Consider the following 21800-nt stretch of genomic DNA (forward strand, 5'->3'; position numbering starts at 1 on the left):
GAGAATTTTTAATTTTCTTTCATTTTATAAATTAGTTTTTAAAATCAAGCTTAAGATTTCCTAAAACAAGCTTTGTAGTTTTTAATGCTAAACTTCAGTTTTTTTAAAGGTCAGTCTGAATATATTTTTACAAATTACAATGCTTAAAGCAATCAAAATTGATAAAATTGTCGAAAAAATGGATTTCGCCCGGATTAATCTTGACCCAATCTTGATTTAATAAATGTTTGACCTTTAAAAACTAAAGGCCGACTTAAAAAATTAAATCCTGCCTTAAAAAACTAACAACGTCAAAAACTAAAATCGGATTTCCACCCCTAGAGTCTCTAGAATTAAATCATAGTCAAGTACAAACCATAAGGACGCCATTGTCCGCCATTTTAAATTTCCTCTCATTCAATGCATAAGAAAACATTTTTTTTCATCTTGAAATGATTAAAATCTTCACATAACTTGCAAGATTTATCATTTTTAAGAAACATAAAAAACATTTAACAATTAAAGAGCAACAAAATCACTACAAATACGAAAGATTTAATGACAATCGGGAAATCCTTTTTGAGAGGAAGCTCAAAATGGCGCCATGGCAACCCCTGAAACGAAATATCTCATTATGTACTTACACATTATTATAAACAATTCATCTCCCTCGCATTTATAGCCTCAGTTCATACCCTAGAGATGTCCTCGCACCTGGGGGGTAGCTCTGGTGCGTACCCCAATGCGCATGGTCGCCATTTGCGGGCCATATCAAGTCGCCCGAATCCCCGAATCCTTGTCAGTAGCTGCAGGAGCAGCGAGTGTTGAGCATCGTCTGTGCACTTGACCTCAACGAGTGAGCAAAGTGTGTGGTGGCTGTATAGCTATTTGTGTTTTGAATGTTTAAAAGCTAGACCTAGTGCTGGGCCCCCCGAGGCATGTGACTCTAATATACATATATATTGCAACTAAGGGTAGCTGCATGAAGCGCCTATGAGCCTCAAGCACTACAGTGAGCGACACAATGTCGCGTACTTTATCATCATCTCCTGTCTATACCACTTTCAGCACTTGCGCACCATTTGGAGTCTTCCAGCGTCCGGTGAGTACCCCAATTGGTGCATTTGTAGTCCCTGCATGGCCTCAATTGTAGCCCTAAAGTGTAGAACAATTAAACAGGAAATTCCCCCCGTCCATTTTTGTACTCATTTTTTTGTTCTCGTCCATTTGCTCCATTGCTAGGTGGCGCCATTGTGCTTGACCGACCATATTTTGACGATGTGTCAGCGAGAAATGTCACAGCCGTTGTTGATGAAACGGCCATTTTGAAATGCCGTGTTAGGAATCGCGCAAACAGAACGGTAAATTGCACAATTTTCTACAATTTCTATCGATCTTGTGGCCATAATCACTGTCTAATTTCATTTCCTACAACTTAAAATCTGTTAGACTAATAAAAGAACTTAACCAAACTTTCCTAAATAGATATCTTGGATGAGAAAGCGTGATCTTCACATCCTCACATCCAATTCATTCACATACACGAGTGATCAGAGATTCTCTGTGGATCATCCGGCCAACAGTGACGACTGGAATTTGAAGATTGAGTATGCGCAACGGCGCGATAGTGGCATTTATGAGTGCCAAGTTAATACTGAGCCTAAAATCAACATGGCGTTCCACCTTGAGGTCACAGGTAGGCACATAACCTCAATATAGCACTCATTTGGACATTCCACAAGATGTGTCTGTGGATTTCTAACGGAATTCCACAAGAAACATCTCATGAAAGTCCCGTAGAAAATTGTAAAATTCACCATTTTGTCTTGGTTTCAAAGACAACCAAAATCTTTCAGATCTCATACGGGCGGCACGCGCCAAAATCCTCGGTTCCCAGGAGGTACACGTGAAGAAGGGTAGCACAATTTCCCTATCGTGCAGTGTTAACGTCCATGCACCCTCAATGGCATGGCTGCACGATTCGGCCGTGGTGGATTTTGATTCAGCACGCGGTGGTATTAGTTTGGAAACCGAGAAGACCGACACAGGCACAACATCGAGGTTAATGCTAACACGGGCAGCCCTACGTGATTCGGGGAACTACACCTGCCAACCAGCTGGAGCCGTGAGTGCTTCTGTGGTGGTGCACGTGCTGAATGGTGAACATCCAGCTGCTATGCAGACAAGCAGTGCAAGACCCGTACCACCAGTTACCCTCATCGTCCTGGGGGCCATGCTCCTGGCCACCCCATATCACGCGGGTCCCCTCTGGCTAACGCAGCCCGCGTGAGGGCCCCCAAAATGTCTTCTCTTTTACTCAATAATAAAAAAATGGTCATTTGACAGTTAGAATAATTAAAATTGTCTTTTATTTGCAACAATTGACCAATATTTGATCAAATGTGGAGCCATTGCTTTTTTGCTGAAGTAATTATTTATAGGGATTTATCTTAGCTAGAGGCCATAATGGAAAATGGCGGAAAAATTCGCAAAAGGACGCTCTTTTAGCTTTCTAAATTTAACTTTTTTCACGTAAAAATTATTTCATTTTATTGTTGAATGACATTTTAACTTTGCAAAAGAGCCTCAAGCATTCCCTTTGCTCACGTAATTATGCCATAAAGTTCATAATTATCAGATATTTCATAAAGTTTTATGCTCTTCTGAGGCTCATCTTAAGGTTTTTTTGGTGAGGAGGTGAGGGAAAGACCTCTCCTTTTGCATGATAAAAAAGCATTTCTCAAGCCATTGCAAACAATCTGCACGTCACATTCAATGAAGAGAAGAGACATTGATACTCTTCTCATTCCAGCATCTCTCTTTAGTGCATCAATCATACCAGCAGGGAGTATATCTCATTGAGAAATCTACTAAACTATCCACCTTCAAGAGACTCTGTTCAAGAGGTTACCGCCACACCGTGGAAGAAGAAGATGAGGAACAAAAAAAACACTGAAGATGATGAGAATGAGAAGAACTCTTTGGGTGTGGTAATGATGGCAAAGACTGTGTTGCTGCTTTGCTTCTCTCTGTCTCTTCTATTAAATGTTTGCGCAATCTGTGTGCGCGCGCGCGGGGAAGCATCCATCTCATGGGTCACTTTCTTCGCGCGGGGACGAGGTCAAGGGGTCAGGCGTGATATACCCGAAAGTGTCGCCTTTTGAGAGAGAAATCGTTGCATCAACACAGCCCGCAGAGCAAACAGATGGGCACTTTCGGCGATGGCGGGATGAAAAAAAAACGTGTCAATTGGGAGAAACTTTCGCTGCGCGGACACTTGAGCCGCAAATTGGGTGCAAATTAAACGGAGATGTTTGATCAAATAAGACGTGAGTGTAATGGATTGGTCATTTTGGGTGCTAAAATGCCGAAAGTAGAGGCACACGCCTGCGCTCATCTCTTCGCTGTGATGTTGTGAGTCTGCGTGCCCATCGCGGGCTCATTCATTATTTTGATTGAATAAATAATGATTTCGCAGCATGACATCTAAGGCGGAAGAAACACCCAGAAAGGGCACAAAAATAATAATTTAATTAATTAATGATCATAAACAAAAAGGTCAGCAGAATACATGACCTTTTCTCACATTTCTCATCTTTCTCGACTTGAAATTTTGGAGATTTTTCTTACATCCCTTCAAGTTTAAAAAAAATCTGCCAAATTATTCATTAAAAAAGTATAAAATTAATTCGTTAAATTAGTCCAAAATGTTAAAATAAATTCAATAAAATCCCAAAAGAATAAATAAAAAATTCCCCAATTGGGATCTTCAACAGCAAGTTCATTAAACTTTCTTTTTTTTTAAAAACAAACTCATGAAACAGGTGTGAAAAATCCTTGACCTCCTTCATACTTATGTACATATACGAACCCTCATCACCCACATTTTTTTTTACGGCAAAAATTTTAAGAAATAAATTTAAAAACAAATAGTCAAATGGCGAAATTTTTCTCTTTATTTGGGGGGTATTTATGTGAATTATTGATTGAAATTATCAAATAGAAACTACATACATATGTATATAGCTTCTGGTTTTTTACATGAGAAATTCATCTTTTTATGTGACAAAAAAACTCCTTCTGTAGCGCAATACACAATTAAGCAATTTTTCATCAATATTTACACAAATATTAAATATTGGATAAAATTTTAAAAAATTTTTGCTTGAGAAATTTGTCATCAATTTTTCATTGAAATTGCTTTGAATAGTTTTTTTTATTTAAAAAAAATAATTTTAAAGAATTTAAAGATTAAGAATCTTTTTTTCTTCATGAAATTTAAAAAGAAAATTTTTAATCTCAATGAGATCAAGTTCAGAGACTTTAGTCTAGATACATTTACTATAAAATTCCGCTATTTTCTTAAAAATCCATAGACTCAGAATTAGCATAGAGTCTGAATAGGAAATAAATTTAAATAAAATATAATTATGTTAGAATAATCAAAAAAAATCTACCCGGATTCTACAATAAAAAGAATCTAGAATATTTTTTATGGATTAATAATTATTTTTGAATAATTAATAAAACAAAAATTTCTCAAAGTATTTTTAATCCATCTTAGGCTCTATAACGTTTTTCTTAGAACTGTTAAAAAGTTTTCAAAACTCTATCTATATATTTTTTTTAATTCTTTAAAAATTCTCTTAATTAATAAAAAAAAATCTTGCAAAAAGAACTTCTTTTAAAATTCTCCTAATTAAAAAAAAATCTTGCAAGAAGAACTTCCTCTGAGATTTTAAAGGTTGAAAAGATAATTCCTCCTGAGCCTCCCAAAAATCAACTAATACCTCCCACCCCTTCTCACTATCCTACGAGAAAAAAAATAAGCACCTGCCGTGTGAAGCATGAGTGTACCAAGAAACAAAAAAAAATATCTCCTAATCCAAACAGTTGTGGTGAGGAAAAGAGCATTGTGAGAAGAGAGTTTGTTGCTTTTGCAAAGAGAGATGCGCGCGCGCGATGTTTTGAGACATTTTGGAGCATAATGAGATGGATTTGGCGGGAGTGGCGTGGGCGCTTCTTCATCTTTTTTTTCTTCTTCTTTAACATTTGTGTGTGAAAAAGTGGGGCCGCATGGCTTAAAAACCCATCGCATTTGGGGACTCGGGGTCAGTTGCAGAATGTCCCTCATTAACAGTTTAGCTTTGGTTGTTTGCCTGTGTTTGGCGTACGCCGCGGCGCGTCCCGAGGCCGGCTATGCCTACAATCGCCCCTCATTCGGTGGCAGTGCAGCCGGTGGTTCGGGCTTCTCTAGTGGAGCCGCCATCGGTGGCGGTGGTGGCTTCCACGGCACAGCTGGAGGTATTGGCGGTGGATTTGCAACATCCGGAGGTAAGAATTCAACGTTCTGTGTGTTTTAAAAGTTTTGTGCAAAGTGACCCCAAAATAAAATGGTGGATTAACGGACTTTTTTTTTTGAAAAGAAAATAAATCCAATTTGTGTCGTAAAATAGGGATATAAAGGGGGGTTTATTGAAGTGTGAGAAAATCACTTTCCACCATTTTATGTGCGACGCCATCTTGTGATTTTCGAACTTTTTTCACAGAACCACCCTACAAACACAAAGGTAGGTTTTTCTCAGGATCTACTGGATGGATTTTGATGGGGTATAAAGCAAATGAATGGAAAAGTATCAACGAAAAATGTACCGGAAGGGATTTTTGAATTTCCATTCAGAAGCATGAGAAAAGTGCACAAGAATATCTTTCTACTTTTCTCAGCTTCAAAGTCGAATTTCTGAAATCTCTTCCGGTACATTCTTCGTTGATGCTTCCCCTTTCATTTGCTTCTTACCCCATCGAAATCCATGCAGTAGATCATGAGAAAAATCTACTTTTGTGTTTAAAGGAACATCACAAGATGGCGGAAAGCGATTTTCTTACTGTTTAAAAATAAATCTTTAAATGTGACCAACACCGGAAAACCAAGTTTAACTTTAAATTCCCTTCTAGGTGCCCTAGGTGGTGGACATGGCTTTGGATCGGGCGTGGCATCTGGATTTGGTGGTGGTGGTGCTGGATTTGGCGGTGGTGGTGCTGGATTTGGCGGTGGTTCAGCTTCTGGCTTTGGTGGAGGACACAGTGTTGGTGGTACAACCCTCGTGCAGAAGCACATCTACGTGCACGTCCCACCACCAGAACCAGAGGAACACTTCCGTCAGCACGCAATTGGTGGTGGTGGTTTGGCACAGAAGCACTACAAGATTATCTTCATTAAGGCCCCATCCCCACCAACGTACAGCCCTGCCCAAATTGCCCAGGCAGCGCAGAATTCCGAAAAGACAATTGTCTACGTCCTCGTGAAGCGTCCCGACGCCCCCGAAGACATTGTCGTGCCATCAGCCGCTCCTGTTACCCCATCCAAACCCGAGGTCTACTTCATCCGCTACAAGACACAACGCGAGCAAGTGGGTGGTCATACAGGACCTGCACCCATCCCACAGGGTCCAGCACCCCTTCCAATTCCCTCCCAACCTAGTCTACCAGCCCCATCGCTGCCACAGCCATCAATTGCCCCAGCTCCGGCGTCACAATATGGACCACCTGGAGGACCATCGGGGGGACCTTATTAAACAAAGAAAAAAAATTCGCCCAATTCTAGCTCAATGACCTGCCCGCCATGTTAGAATTTCCTGGAGAGAGAGCCAGGAAATTCAAAACAAAAAGGGGGGAAAACCTCTAGTTTAATGCCAATAAAGTGATTTTTCTACAACTGACGGTGATAAAAAAATGCCTTTTTTTTCTTTCTTTAATTTATTCTCTTTCAGTTCACGAAATATTGAAGATTTTCCTTTTCTTTAAAGGCCAATTGTAAGTAAATCAGATATAAATAATAATGAGAACATCCGCAAAATACTCCAAAATGTCACAAAAGAAATAAATTTAAAATAAAATTTCTCACATTAATTTGTGATCATGAATAACAAGGAGAAAAAATCACCAAACTTCGTAACAAATTAAAACTAATTGTGAAAAATCTGTATAAAAATACAATTTAAAGGAACTTTGCATTGAATCTGCAGCATTTTAAGAAAAAAAACTTAGAGAAGATCTCTCTAATTGGTTAACCCTTGGACGTCCACGTGTAAAATTAAAAAAATTCGATCTCTTCAGAAAACCTTTTCGGGCTTCATTTAATGCATTTTTTATTACTTTGAAATACGATTAAATTCATAAAAATTCAGGCTTTTGTATTTACTTGAATTTAAAAAACGTCAAAGGGTTAATAAATCTATCAAGCTAGAGCTTTTGTGTTGGAATATGTTGATTTAAATCATTTGAATAAATTCAACAAATAAATCTTTGCACACAAACATGATTAAATTAAATTAAGAAATTTCTCTTTTTGAAGCTTTTTTTTCTTAACACGTGTTGTCTCAAGATTTCTCATTTTTTACCTGAGTAAAAAAATGTTGCGTAACGTTCGCCTTTTTAAAGCGAAGTAAAATTACTATATGTGCACGTTTATGAGAAATAGAAATTGCAAAAAAAATCTTTAATTCTTTGCCCAAAATGTTTAAATAACATTAAAATTATTTTCTCTGGGAAATTATTTTTGTCGTTTTGATTATTCTTTACACGTCGCGTAGAAAAAAAAAACAATTTAAGAGTAGTTTACTACAATGCTACATGCGCGTTATTACTCTGTTAGTTTAAGGCCTCGCCATCTTGAGATTTTCCGACTTTTTCACAGAACTGCCCTAAAACACAAAGTTAGGTTTTTCTCAGGATCTACTGGATGGATTTTGATGGGGTAAAAAGCAAATGGAAGATGAAGCATCAATGAAAAATGTACCGGAACGGATTTTTGAATTTCGGCTCAGAAGTTGAGATAAATAATTAAGAACATTTGTCTACTTTTCACAGCTTCTGAGTCGAAATTCTAAAATCTGTTCCGGTACATTCTCCGCTCATGCTTCCTCTTTCATTTGCTTTTTAACCCATCAAAATCCATCCAGTAGATCCTGAGAAAAACCTACCTTTGTGTTTTGAGGAAAATCACAAGATGGCGTTGCACCTAAGATGGCGAAAAGTGATTTTTTTTCTCTTCAATAGTAAGTCCTTAAATATGGCAAACACCGTAAAACCAAAGTTGAAGTCGTTGAAATCTTAAGCAATAAAATTAGTAAATTAGAAAGACTTTTTAAATCATTTTTCTATTTTAATTTTATCCGTACCTGTTTTTGATTTTCGGATCAAATCTTTTGATCAGAAAATTCTGCTTTTGATCAAATGAATTTTCCGAATATTTCTACATAAACATTTTTATATTTTTCCTGAACAAAGTGACATAATTACTTACATGATCATTTTGTCATATTTTCATGACCAACGCTTTATTTTTTTCCTGATTTATTGTTTATTTTTCATGACCAAAAAGCATTATTCTCCTGATCATGAACCAATTTCACCGTTCAATCGTTAATTATCCTGATCAAATATCTATTTTCCTGATCAAAATTAAAACATTCCTCTTCGAATTGAAACATTTTTCTGACCAAAATGGAAATTTTCTTTTGGCCAAAAGCAGAATTTTCTGATCAAAAGACCGGACCGTTGATTTTCTTCCAGTAAAATTGATGAAAATTCCTAAAATATCTATTACAAGCAGGTAAAAGATTGCGTTGACTGCCGTCTTAGCGCTCGTACTGCTGCACCCCCTGCATTCCCTTAAAAAATGGAATAATTTCCAAAATAGATCACTTCAATCTCTTTATTTTTTTTCTCACTAATAATAATTATTTATACTTAATTTTCTTTTCTCTTTTATCCATTAAACACAATTTTCATTTAATTAATTAATTAATTGTAATCTATATAATTTCACCAGAATGCTCACACAACGCTCAAATTTTTTTCTTATAGCAAAACGAAATGAAATAATTAAAAATTCTAAAGGTAAGATTTTTCTTCTTCTTCTTCCTGTCTATTAACTAAATTTATTTAAAATTGTATTTTCATTCTTTTTTTTAATAATATTAATTAAATGATTCAATGAAAGTTTACACACAGTGAACGACAAATAAAATGAACATCTTCTTAAATGAAAATGAGGAGGAAAATATATAATATAGGTATGTATTGTCAAGGTGTGGGAGGAAAAATTAAATTTTCTTTCGGAAGATTTTTCTTTTTTTTTTTTTAAATAAAAAATGAAAACTTTCTCAGCCAACCTTCTGGATTTTTTTTGGTGCTCACGCATTCCTAAATTACGGTTGATTCTTCTTCTATTTTTTTTTTACTAATTTATTTACTTTTATTTTTTTTTTTTTTAGTAACTATGCGTGTATTTTCTTTTGTGTATGTGGGAAATATATACCTATAAATTGGGAAAAATTTCCCACAATAATTGCAAATTTTTTTTTCTTCAATTTTTCTCTTCATTTTATTTAATAATTTTCTTTTTTTTTTGTGATAAATACTTAATACTTGTTTGCAAATATTTCTCTCTCTCGTTTACTCATTCGCTCTCTTTCTCTCTCATTGATATATAGTACATTTTATAATAAGTTTTGCAGCAGAATTTAGCATAAAAAAGGGTTTTTTAATTTAAAAAAAAGAAATTTTTCTATCTCATTAATTTTAAAGAATTCTCTTCAAGACTTTTTCAAAATCATTAAAAATATTTAGAAAAAAAAATTATTAACAAAATTTCAGTCAAAAATTCATTAAAAATAATAAACCACAAAGATACAGAATTCAAAAAAAAATTACCGCCATCTGCTGCAAAAGAAAAACTACGAGCTAAGGATTTTTTTCTTTAAAATTTTCATTCATTTATCTTTTTCTTTTTTTTTGTTTGTTTAATTTTGTCCTAAAAATTTGTCTCAATTCACACGCACGCACACGCACGCACACGCACACCAAAATAAGGAGCTTAATAAATGAATTTTCTTTTACCTTCTTCCCTCTCTCTCTCTCTTTCTTCTTTTTTTGTTTTAATTTAAAAAAAGGAAGTTCCGGCTTTGTCTCTTCACTTCCTCATCCGACGACTTTTACTATTCTTCGTGAGTTCCTTGAGATGCGCCACTTCCTCTTCAAATGTCATCTCTGTGTCTGACCCAAAGAGATAGTCATAGCTGTAGGATGAGGGTGATCTGTGTGATGTTGTCTCCTCGAGATCTTCTGGGCCATCCTCATCATCCATCTTCACATAATCCGCAAAGGACATTTCACGACGTGCCACAAGAACGTCCTCAGCCACACTCCCCCCTTTGGGTTCATCCCCATCTCCTGCTGTAGCTGCAGTTGCCGTTGCAGCAGCAGCTGCGGGGGTAGTTTCATTGCATTTCCCACAATAGAAATCAACTTCATCCGTCACTTGTGTCTTATGTACACCCACGCATTTCATATGGAACCATTTTTCGCATCCACCATCACACTGTACCCAATCTACGAATTTTCTTTCTGCAAATAAATAAATAAATAAATAAAGAAAAAATATTTAAAAAACAAAAAGGTTTTTAAGAAGAAATTCGTTGAAAAACTTAAAGTTTTTCTTTGAAATAATTCCTATAAGAATAATTGTACAGAAATTATAGGAATATTAATTTATTCTTCTTGCAAAATCGACAGAATAAAATGTATTATAACGCAAATTAATTTAAATACGCGCAAAGTCCGAAAAAGTTGAAAAGTCATCCCCCAAGAAATCTTCAAAACGCCATATCTCGGGAACGGATCCATAGATTTTCGAGTTTGAGCTATCATTGGAAAGGTCTTAACCTCAACTATAACATATTAAAATATGAAGTAAATCGATAATGGCATTTTCGAAATATTCGAGTTCGAAATTTTCGAAAACGCCTATTCGATATTTAAACTGTTCCATTTACCGCAAGTCTCTATCTATTACCGTTCTCTTGCAATAATACGTTTTTTGGACTGTGGGGACCCTAATTCGTGCTCATACCAAGTTTGAGCCCTATCTGACGACTTTTGATTTTGCACGGTACACAAAAAACTGTGTTTGAAACAAAAACAGCTAAAATAAAAGAAAACTTAAATATTTTATTCTTTAAAACAAAAAAAAGTATTTTCTCACCATTTGGCCTGATGCATTTGGGTGCACTGCATTCACCCTCTTCGTCATCATCGTCTGAAGCTGCTGCCTTCTTGCTGCTCTGTGTCTTCCCTTTAACTTTATCCGCTTTCTTCTTACTCATCTCCATACGCTTGCGTTTTGTTGCTCCTGGACTTGAGTGCTCATCAGACGGTCGAGGGCGTTGCTTTAGTCGTCCATGCCTCAGTGAACCATCCTTGTCGCGTGTCCACGGCCCCGGGCTGCCCCATTCGCTCTCCTCGTACTCCTGAACAAGAAAATGAGAGATGAATACCAAAAAAAAACTTCCAGGGGCTGTATTCTCAAAGAGTGAAAAACTCCCGTGATAAATTCCCAAAGGCTTTTTACAGGGAAAAAGCAAAGGAAAACTTCACGTGAGATTTTCCTGGTTTTCACGTTTCTTTAAAAAACACTAAAGCCTTCGGGAGCTTATCACCAAATGAAGGATAACTTACGGGACTGTAGTAGCTACGGTAGCCATCCTTCTTCTCACGCTTGAGTATCCTCCAGATGAGGACACTCTGCTCCGTCGTGACTTCAATGAGGTTCGCTTCAAAGAGCAAATTATCCAACATCTGTAGTGCCTCTGGTGAGAGTTTTACCTCCGCTTCGGGTTTTGGGGCTGCATCTGTACCACCTGGAGGTGCCACGGAGTAGGCATGTTCAATTTCTCCTCTTCCCCCTGCTTTACCACCTTTCTCCCCTTTTGTATCCTTCTTCCCTGACGCCGTGGTTGTTGATGCTGCTGCTGCTGCTGCTGCCACAGCTACTGCTGCATCCTCCTCATCTTGCTTCCCTGAATTCCCAGAAATTTTCTTCAGCACCGAAATAACTTCATCACTATCCAAGATGTGATTGGCACGTTCTTGCCAATCAATGGCGCGTTTTGCAAGATACTGCAGTGCTTCCCCTTCAGGGATACGAATTGGAATATCTTTGAGTGCTTGCAGGAGACGCAGGATGCACGTTAACCGTGGACGTCGTGAACGTTGACATGATGTACAGAGGAAACGAACTTCACCCTCAATACCACCCAAAGATTTCATGGCAGCCGCTGATGTGGATGGCATTGAGGGATCAGCCCAATCGTAACCACGTGCTGGGGCTTTTGACCTTGCTGCTGGGACGCATGTGTAGTGGAACCAATCGAGGCATAATTGGCACCTGTTCATTGTTTTTTCATTGAATTCCTCCTGGCAAATGCAAAAGGTATCCTTTGTGATGTCCTTGGTGGAATTTTTCTCACGTAATGCCAACATATCCAAACGTTCCTTCTCTTCGCCACGCTTGAAGGATTCAATGGCCTCTGCGGGTGTCATGTCATCATTAACCCCCCAATCATCTTCTTCATCAACATCCTTTGCCGTTGCACCCATCTCTGTTGCCGGCATAATTGCCGACGTACGCGGCGGGAGGATATCAATGAGGGAGAAACCCGTGGATTTGCGCACAAAGGCCCTATTGACGAATTTACGCCACTTCAGGGCTGCCTTGAAGTGCGTCAGCAGCTCCTGAATGTCAGGCGTACGAAATTCAATATCCAATGCAATTACAACGGCTTCCTCGACAGTCTTGAGATACGGATACTCCTTCTTTGCCAACATTTTCTTGTACAAATCAATCCATGTGGTGTAACGTTCAAAATTCTCCTGCAAACGCATCCCATATGCCGTGCCAATGATAAAATCATCACAACGATCAACAAGACGACGTACTTGAGACATTTGTATCAATGTCCCACCCTCGAGGATTTCTTTTGCATCTTCAGTCCACTCATCGGCTTGCTTTATCAACAAATGAATCTCACTCAATTGCTCCTCAAGCTGTGGCTCCGGACTGATGTTCAAACCTTCCTGCAGGAGTGCTTTGAGGGCAGCCACTTGATCCCCATCAGCTGCCTTTGTTGTCACAATACGTGCATACAGATCAACTTGCCGGTAGCGTACGCGTAGTTGCTCAATTTCCGGAAGATCCAAACATGTTACACTTCCCTCATCAATTGTCTCCCTCATGACGATGGGATCAATTGCCCCCAAGGGACTCGTTAGCATTTCATTTGCACGCTCAGTTATCCTCATACCCGTCCGATAGAGCTCCCGGACAATCGACGTATCCCCAATGGTGCAGCAGAGATTGCTAATTTCATGATCAAACAAATCCAATTCATCCAGCGTCAATCTATATGGGGTATCCGATGCCTTCGCCTGAGCACGTTCCTGGTAGTAGATTAACTGCTGAATCACACGCACACACTTATTGGCTTCATTCAAATTCTCCACCAAACAATCCAACATCGTTGATGATGGGTAGTGTTTCTCCTTTGCCTCCGATACGAGTGATTGGAGTTCCTCAATTGTGATCTTCTCACTCCCTGACGGCACCATTGCACCACGGACACGTTGAACCCATCTGTTAACAATTTAAATTTTGAATTTGAATTTAGTAAAAGTAGAAAAGTAGGCTTGGGTGATGCGATAAAATAAAAAATAATAAGGGGTGCTGTTATCTAAATAGAAATTGATAAAGAAAACTTCCGGAAAAGGTAGAAAAAGGAATTCGAAGAAACTCAGTCAAAAAATATGTGAAAAAAAGACAATTTAGATAGTTTTTAAGGCATATTTTGAAGCCGTTTTAACTCGTTCTATGATTGAGATTTCTAACCTCAAATTTTAACCTCAAATTTTGCCCTCAAAAAAAGAAAATTTTTTTCCGAGTTTTCTTTCCACAATATTGAAGTAATGGAACTTTTCTATACATTTAGATGGGAATTTATCACGACGCAAGATTAGATAGATCTTTTTTTTAATTCTATGGCGATTAAAAGAAGCCCAAATTGGCCATTAAGGCCAGTAAAAGGATTCATTTCATGGCAAAATTATGCCGGAAAGGGGGGAATTCAAGGACATTGGAAGAAATCAATACAATATTCTAAAATTTCACTGAAATCTGCTCAAAAGTTTTAAAGGTATATTCGTTAAAATCTTCTTATTGACTTCCTGCGCCCCCTTGTGGGGATTTATCAAAGTTACACTGAACTCACCTCTCAAAAGTTTCAACTTTAGCTTTCAGCCTCCGCAGCATGAGGGGCAATTCATCGAGGGTGTAGCGATATTTAAGCGTTAGAGCCGCTGGTGGGCATTTCTTGCACAATTCCGTGTAGTGCCTGAGGCAGACAAGTGCCTGACTACAGCCACATTGTACGGCAGAGAGGAAGCATGTTGTTTTGCAGCATTCACATTGCCTCTCATCATCGGGTAGAAGTTCAAATGGTTCCCTTAGGGCATTCGTGACGCCCCACTCGAGCAAGGACTTGCGCAACTTCTTCTCCGTGTCCACCATTTCGGCCATATCGAGGAAGCACGCCGTCGCTATGCCCATGTTGAGCTTATCTGGCTCAAGGGCCATCTTACACACCAATTCATCGTGCGAAAAGACACAGAAACGTCGTAGTGTACTGTAGTGATTGATGCATTCACGACCCATCTTTAGCCAATCGGCCGGTGCAAAATTCACCGCTTCGGCAAAATTGTAGCCCTGATTGAAGCCAGCATGGTATGCCCGTGGGAAGGTGATGACAAATTCCCCGGAATGCTGATCAGTCCGATACACAGGCACCCCATTATTCATCAACTCATTAGGGTTCATTATTGTGACAAGTTGATGCAAGAGATCGGGTTGACTGGCAAATAACTCCGGTGCTTCACGCTTCATTGTTTGTTCGAAACGTTCAGCTTGGGACCCAGGTACCCCATACCACGTCTTTGGTTCACCCCAGTGCAAGTAATTGATGGAATAACTCCAATGATCTTCATTGTGCCAACAAAATGTCGCAAAACACATCCCAACATACATCCATGGGACCTTCATGCCACTTATATCAGCTGTAATATGCCCCAAAATGGAATCCTCCAACAGGGGCAAATTATTGAGATTCCAACTTGATTCAGCGTACTCCTGATCACTCGGATGCAAATACAGGGCACTCCGTGTGGGAAAACCACTCCCATGATCCATTGTATGGAGATCAGCTCCATACTCCACTGTAACATCTTCATCAATTGACGAAACAATACGCCAAAATTCATATTCAACCGTATCAATGGGCACACGATTTACGGGCATACGGAAGTAGTCACTTTTAAAGGCATCAGCCATATCTCCAAATTGATGGAGATTATACTCCCGTTGCGCCTGCTCAAACCCAAATGCCTCCATGGGCTTATTCACCTCCTCCACGACACATTTTGGGCAACGCCAATCACCCTTGGGCACCTCGTGGAGCGGAGGCATCAGGCAGAAGGTGTGATACGAGTCATCGCATCCATCGCACAGGAGCATGGCTTCCTCAGCATCACCACGTGTGCAATTTAAACAAATATACTTTGCCAATGGATCTGCTGCAATACCACTTCGTTTCCCACCTCGTGGACCACCCATTCTTGCACCACCCATACGTGATTGTGGGATTTGATACCTCTTCCCTGGTGATGACTCCTTTGTCGTCGTCGTCGTCGTCGTTACGAAATCCTTTGTATCCTCATCCAATGTTTTGACTTTATCTGGGTAGAGAAAAAAAAAAGATTTTTTTTCGTTACGAACTTCTTATGTTGGAACGACAGCACAACGTCTCATTGACAGCTTACTCCATATTAGAAGTGTTCATAACCTCAAAAAATTCAAAAGAAACAAACAAACAAAAAACTAACCTTCTTCCTTTTTAATTTCACTTTTAACCGCCGTTGTCCCATTGCTGGGCGTATTATTCTGCATGAATCTCTTGGAACGTCGTGCTGTTGTCTCAATTGGTGGTGTCACCTGTTGTCGCGATACAATCCCATGGGGTTTATAGTCACAATCCTCACTGTCTGCCTCCAATTTCAAATCAACACTCTTTCCCGTTGTATACAATTCGAATGGATAGAGAATCCTCTCGTAGTGACTCTTGAGTATTGTCCCAACACTCTTCCCCTGTGGATACCCCAATCTACATGCAATCTTTGACCATTTCCTCTCACGGCAGGCCACTTCAATACCCCCCTCAGCTTGTACCTCCCGGTATAGGCTGTACAAATCCAGGGCACGACGCTCAACAAGGGGAATCTTCAGCATTGAACCCTGAAGTTCCCAGAATTTTGCAATTTGATCCAAAAAATTCAATTTAATCCGTGTCTTGGCTTCGAGTTCATTGAGACGCTGTACGCGTGGTGTGAAGCGCATACGGTCAACATCGAGAGTAAATGGGGGTGACCATGACTGTATACCGTCAAAAAAAACCAGAGTTAGATAAACTCTGTTAAAATTTATTATAATTGGGCAACAATTGAACAAAACTTCTTTATTCTTTTAGGAAGTTTTACAGGAGATTGAGGATTTAGGAATTCTATTCTTTGGGCTAACTTTGAACTATAAAAGAAATAAGAAAAATTTACTAAATTATAATTGTTTAAAGTTAAATTAAAGAAGGTCTCTTTTGAGAGCTGTGGTTTTTCTTAAACTTGGTTTTTCGGTGTTGGCCACATTTAAGACTTATTGTTGAAGAGTAAGAAAATCACTTTCCGCCAACTTTTTGATTTTCCTCAAAACACAAAGGTAGGTTTTTCTCAGAATCTACTGGATGGATTTTGATGGGGTAAAAAGCAAATGAAAGAGGAAGCTTCAACGAAGAATGTACCAGAAGGGATTTTTGAATCTCGACTCAGAAGTTGAGAAAAGTAGATAAATGTTCCTATTGATTTTTCTTAGCTTCTGAGTCGAAATTCTAAAATCTGTTCCGGTACATTGTCTGCTAATACTTCTTCTTTCATTTGCTTTTTATCCCATCAAAATCCATCCAGTAGATCCTGAGAAAAATCTACCTTTGTGTCTTAGGGCAGTTCTGTGGAAAAGTCGGAAAATAACAAAATGGCGTTGCCCACAAGATGGCGAAAAGTGATTTTTTTACACTTCAATTATTAGGCTCATTTAACCAACATCGAAAAACCAAGTTTAAGAAAAAACATTAAAAATGTGTCAATTCCAACAATTTGCCCTAGAGACCCCCCTTAATTAGTTTCTTGACGTATTAGGCATGATCAATTTTTTCTTAGCTATTTTTAACAATTTATCAAACGTAGATCATTTAAAATTTTTATTTTTCCACACCATTATTGTTCAATTATTGCCCCATGTTGTGTCAATAAAGTTGAATCTGTTGAAAATCATTTAATCAGTATAAATTAACCAAAAATGTTAATACAATGAAACGGCTAAATGTACTAAAGTTTTTTTAGAACTGTCAAATCTTGCTTTTTTTCTTTTATGTATAAAAAAAAAATAAAAGATTTTATACAGAATCAACTTCAAGGGAAAAAAAGGGATCTTATAGGTACTTACCGATGGCGGAATGATCTTGCAGATCCCAAATCGTTCAGCTGTGGGGCGTATTTTATTGATGTACGCGAGGGGATCCTTGAATTCATCGAGGGAAGGCCGAAAGGTGGGTGCTTCAGGTGGACGCACAAAGGTAAATTCATGCTTGCTGTTTGTCGTCTGCTGGGGCTTCTCATCCCCCGGTGGGGAGCCCTTAATGGGGGATGTGAGTTTAGCCGCCACTGGAGAGGCTGGAGCCACTTTGGGCTCATCTGCCTTTGGGGATGTTGCACTACTCCCCGACATCTCTCTCTATTTCTCTTTATTTATTTATTTTCTCTTTTCTACTTTTATTTTTTTTTAAATTTTTTCTATGTAATTTCACTTTTTACTGCACACTTATCCGCTAAATCACATAGAATAGTAACATATTTACCAAAATCCTTCCCAAAAACTCCATTCCTGCCCCGCATTTAACGTCCTCTGACTGCTAATACATCAATTTGAGGGCACAAAACCCCCTAGAAAGGCCAAAAAAAAATTCCATTAATTACCTCTGCGTAAGTTCTCTCTTTAATATTTTCCTTGGAAAAAGAATCGGCTTCTAACTACGCAAATTAAGCCCATGTGGTCATTGTAAGAATCACAAGGCATTGCCAAGGGGCTTTGCATTTACCTAACCGATGTCCTACGTGACTTTCGGCCGTGGTCCACCCCCAACTGCGATTTTTAATGCCCCCAAAATTCCTCCCTTTTTCCCTGCCTTTTTAGGGGGCCTTCCCACCCCCTTTGGGCACCCATTTGTACGGCATTAATGTAAATTATATTTCCCACAGCCACTTTCCACGACAATGCGGCCATATTGATGGAAAAACTCTGCATTTATCGCAACTTTTCATCATCTAAGCAAGCTATAAAACACCTCAAAACGCATTTTCATTTTAATTCCCTTTTTTCTTGTTTCTCTCTTCACAAATTATTTTTTTTCCCTTTTCTGGGGGCCCTTTGCTGCCTCCCCCTGAGGTCATGCGGACAATTTCTCCAGATGGCAGGATACATTGAGGATTCATACGGAAGACTATCGTTGTGAGTGAGCGCCCCCCTCTCAACCCCCGCCCACTGAGACACCAAAATCAAAAGTTGTCCGGAAACACAATCACCCAGTAAATCTCCATCTCTACCCGCATTGCTCACAATCCTGACCAGCAGCGAAACCCCAAATGGGGAATACAGAGGATGTGAAAGGACTTACCTTGAGCCCCCCTCGGATGGACCGTTGAGGGTTTTCCGGGCTAAACAAAAGGCCCAAACACACACTTCTTGCTACACCGCAGACTTTTACCCAAATTTCCGCACAATTTCACGCCACGGGGGCACTTTTTCCACACTGTAGCACTGCCGGACAGCACACGGAGCACCCTGGAAGCCTCAAATGGTGGCACAGTGGCGAAAAACACAGAGAAAATCACTATAATTATCGCACAACAATCAGGAAGAAGTGACAATTGGACTCCATCTTGACATTTCGCATGACACTCCGTTTCATCCCACCAACTAATCACCCACATAGAGGACATAGAGGCAGTTCTGTGGGAGAAAAGAAGATTAGTGTGGACATGTCCGTATGGTCTGTGAGAAGCTTAGAAAGAAAATCAATTTAACACGTTACATAAGGGGAGAGTTAATGGCTCAGAACAGAAGGCCGTGACTTTTGGTTGACGTCTTCGCGAAGCAACTTTTTGGAAGCGACTTTTTTGCGAAGACATAACCTCAAAGCAACTTTTTTTTGTGCAAAAAAGTGAGAAATACGTGGAAAAATGCATTGCAGTGCCCCCGGAGGGCTTCCCGTATGCTCTTGATGCACTTTCAGATGAAAATTCGCACAATTCTTTTTTTTTTGTCACAAAAATCTTTCGAGGCAACTTTTTTGGCACTTGGAGGCAACTTTTTGGAAGCGACTTTTTTGAGGAAACATTTTTGAGGAAACTTTTTGGAAGCGACTTTTTTGAGGAAACATTTTTGAGGAAACTTTTTGGAAGCGACTTTTTTGAGGAAACTTTTTGGAAGCGACTTTTTTGAGGAAACATTTTTGAGGAAACTTTTTGGAAGCGACTTTTTTGAGGAAACATATCCTCAAAGCAACTTTTTTTGTGCAAAAAAAATTGAAAAATGTGGGAAAAACTGCATTGCAGTGCCCCCGGAGGGCTTCCCGTATGCCCCTAAAGTCAATTTCCACCCGAAAATTCGCACAGGAACTTGAAGGAAGTCATATTTGCAATTTCGTAAAACATTTTTATACACTCAGATTTTGGCCCAAAGATAACACAAGGAAAAGCCGGGTGATGAAAAGGAAGTTCCTAAGATCCCTTAGAAACTTTCTGGTGCAATTGGCAGTCATCCTGCTGAAATTCCAGGCCCTTATGGTACTTTCCGGGCACACATCATACCGTTCCGGAAAGAAAAAAAGTGTATTAAAAAGTGTACGAACTTCAAGTTCCTGTGCGAATTTTCGGGTGGAAATTGACTTTAGGGGCATACGGGAAGCCCTCCGGGGGCACTGCAATGCAGTTTTTCCCACATTTTTCAATTTTTTTTGCACAAAAAAAAGTTGCTTTGAGGATATGTTTCCTCAAAAAAGTCGCTTCCAAAAAGTTTCCTCAAAAATGTTTCCTCAAAAAAGTCGCTTCCAAAAAGTTTCCTCAAAAATGTTTCCTCAAAAAAGTCGCTTCCAAAAAGTTTCCTCAAAAAAGTCGCTTCCAAAAAGTTGCCTCCAAGTGCCAAAAAAGTTGCCTCGAAAGATTTTTGTGACAAAAAAAAGAATTGTGCGAATTTTCACCTGAAAAATGCATCAAGAGCATACGGGAAGCCCTCCGGGGGCACTGCAATGCATTTTTCCCCGTATTTCTCACTTTTTTGCATAAAAAAAAAGTTGCTTTGAGGTTATGTCTTCGCAAAAAAGTCGCTTCCAAAAAGTTGCTTCGCGAAGACGTCAACCAAAAGTCACGGCCTTCTGTTCTGAGCCAATAGGACAATTTGTTGTTTACTGTCTCCTAAGCCTGGCTAAGCCTTAAGGTTTTTGGTAAAGCTTTCAAAATATTTTTTTTTTAACCTTTTTATCATAGGTAATTAAGAATTTCCATAAAATAATCCTTTTTGAACTTTTTGAATCATTAATCTGCAAGAAGAAAATCTTAACTGTTGTCTTCCCGCATAAAGCGTTATTCCGTTGATGAAAAACTAACCTCAAAATTCAAAACAATGTTTTCTTGGGAGAGTGCAGTTAGTTTACCAGTATGTGCTCGTAGAATGATTTTTATTCTATTTTTTTTAAATAAAATAAAAGAAAAAGCTTCTTAATAAAATTAAACATTGTTTTTCCTAATATTATCACAGCGTATGTATTTTTGTGTCTCGTGACACACTGCAAGACATTCTTGTGTCGTGTCCTGTTGTTGAAGGAAATGTTCAATGGACATTATTTTGGATAACTTCCCAGGTGTGGAAGTTTCTTTTTCACGTTTACCTTTCATTACGTAATAATTTTTTTTGATAAATAAAAAATCATGAAAGTACAATTTAATTTCTTCTACTTATCTCTCATTTATTTGATTTATTTCATCGGCGTCGTGTGTAATGGGATGTAATGCCAAGAAATGAGATTTTTTTTATTATTTCAATTTTCTTTTCTTTTATTACGACTTGAAATTACAAAGAAATCTCTTTGGACAATTTATTTGATTTATTCGTATAGAAAATAAATTAAATTATTTCTTATTAAAAATAAATCTTACCGGTTCATTGAAGAAAATTAATTGATTTTCAGATCTTTCTTTTATAATTCAATATCTTTGTCTTTTCATATTCTTTCCATTGACATTTCGATTCTATACAATGAAACTTTCCTCAGGCTTCTCACAAAGCATAAAAAATCCTTTTTATTCCTAAAGTGAAGAAAAAAATATTTCTACATGTGCGGAAGGCATTTAAATCTTTCTAATGTTAATTATTTTAACTATATTTTTTTCTTAGGAAATATTACCAGTTAGCCCCAATTAAAATTAGTACTCCACACACCAGTTGCAATCTTTTTTTTAAGCTGCTCTGCATTTTATTACGCTGCCACAACGCGATCTTGAGCAATTCTCAAGCATGTTGTGTGGTGGAGAGTATTTTGTGACTCGCGATATGCTGAAGAATCCCACGGCTTATGAACTCTTGTGGCCTACCTTGAGTGAGTAGAGTCCCCCATTGCTGCTGCTGCTGCTGTTGCTGCTTTGTGAGCTTCCTTCTTCACCATCATTCTCTTCGCCATCTTTCATCTCTCTTTTCTTCGGCATTTGGTGGCTCTTTTGCGATCGATCGCGAAGCTAAGAGATCGCCCCCCTCCTTTGCCCCACATTCCTCTCGT

The 21800-nt window shown here is 38.6% G+C and overlaps 3 protein-coding genes across 4 annotated transcripts; 2 read left to right on the forward strand and 1 right to left on the reverse strand.

Moving 5' to 3' along the window:
• Positions 1-665: 665 nt before the first annotated feature.
• Positions 666-2340, forward strand: LOC129793876 (zwei Ig domain protein zig-8). Of its 2 annotated transcripts, none has more exons than XM_055834339.1 (4): positions 666-1081; positions 1222-1340; positions 1465-1675; positions 1836-2340. In XM_055834339.1, the coding sequence occupies exons 1-4, from the start codon at positions 973-975 to the stop codon at positions 2267-2269; spliced, it is 873 nt and encodes a 290-aa protein (XP_055690314.1). In that variant the 5' UTR covers positions 666-972; the 3' UTR covers positions 2270-2340. The 2 variants fall into 2 exon arrangements, with proteins under 2 accessions (XP_055690314.1, XP_055690313.1); XM_055834338.1 differs by having other exon boundaries at positions 781-1081; positions 1818-2340.
• A 2507-nt stretch (positions 2341-4847) lies between these two features.
• On the forward strand, positions 4848-6994 carry LOC129793877 (uncharacterized). Its single transcript, XM_055834340.1, has 2 exons — positions 4848-5313; positions 5935-6994. Exons 1-2 carry the CDS (start codon positions 5103-5105, stop codon positions 6552-6554), a joined length of 831 nt encoding a protein of 276 aa, XP_055690315.1. The 5' UTR covers positions 4848-5102; the 3' UTR covers positions 6555-6994.
• A 1687-nt stretch (positions 6995-8681) lies between these two features.
• Positions 8682-18952, reverse strand: LOC129793873 (lysine-specific demethylase lid). Its single transcript, XM_055834332.1, has 7 exons — positions 18645-18952; positions 17417-17913; positions 15751-16297; positions 14085-15603; positions 11500-13453; positions 11027-11291; positions 8682-10389 (listed from the first exon to the last, which is right to left on the reverse strand). The coding sequence occupies exons 2-7, from the start codon at positions 17696-17698 to the stop codon at positions 9956-9958; spliced, it is 5001 nt and encodes a 1666-aa protein (XP_055690307.1). The 5' UTR covers positions 17699-17913; positions 18645-18952; the 3' UTR covers positions 8682-9955.
• Between the last annotated feature and the right edge of the window lie 2848 nt (positions 18953-21800).

This window comes from Lutzomyia longipalpis, chromosome 3, assembly GCF_024334085.1.
Source record: "Lutzomyia longipalpis isolate SR_M1_2022 chromosome 3, ASM2433408v1".
Classification (NCBI taxonomy): Eukaryota; Metazoa; Arthropoda; class Insecta; order Diptera; family Psychodidae; genus Lutzomyia; species Lutzomyia longipalpis.

Excerpts from the sequence above, each read along its gene's own strand:
- LOC129793876 (XM_055834338.1), top strand. The coding sequence starts at position 973 with ATGAGCCTCAAGCACTACAGTGAGCGACACAATGTCGCGTACTTTATC. Across the intron at positions 1,082-1,221 it reads TTGGAGTCTTCCAGCGTCCG|GTGGCGCCATTGTGCTTGAC; the intron begins GTGAGTACCCCA and ends CTCCATTGCTAG. Across the intron at positions 1,341-1,464 it reads GGAATCGCGCAAACAGAACG|ATATCTTGGATGAGAAAGCG; the intron begins GTAAATTGCACA and ends TTTCCTAAATAG.
- LOC129793877 (XM_055834340.1), top strand. The coding sequence starts at position 5,103 with ATGTCCCTCATTAACAGTTTAGCTTTGGTTGTTTGCCTGTGTTTGGCG. Across the intron at positions 5,314-5,934 it reads TGGATTTGCAACATCCGGAG|GTGCCCTAGGTGGTGGACAT; the intron begins GTAAGAATTCAA and ends ATTCCCTTCTAG.
- LOC129793873 (XM_055834332.1), bottom strand. The coding sequence starts at position 17,698 with ATGTCGGGGAGTAGTGCAACATCCCCAAAGGCAGATGAGCCCAAAGTG. Across the intron at positions 15,604-15,750 it reads TGAAATTAAAAAGGAAGAAG|ATAAAGTCAAAACATTGGAT; the intron begins GTTAGTTTTTTG and ends TTCTCTACCCAG. Across the intron at positions 11,292-11,499 it reads ACCGTAGCTACTACAGTCCC|GAGTACGAGGAGAGCGAATG; the intron begins GTAAGTTATCCT and ends TTTCTTGTTCAG.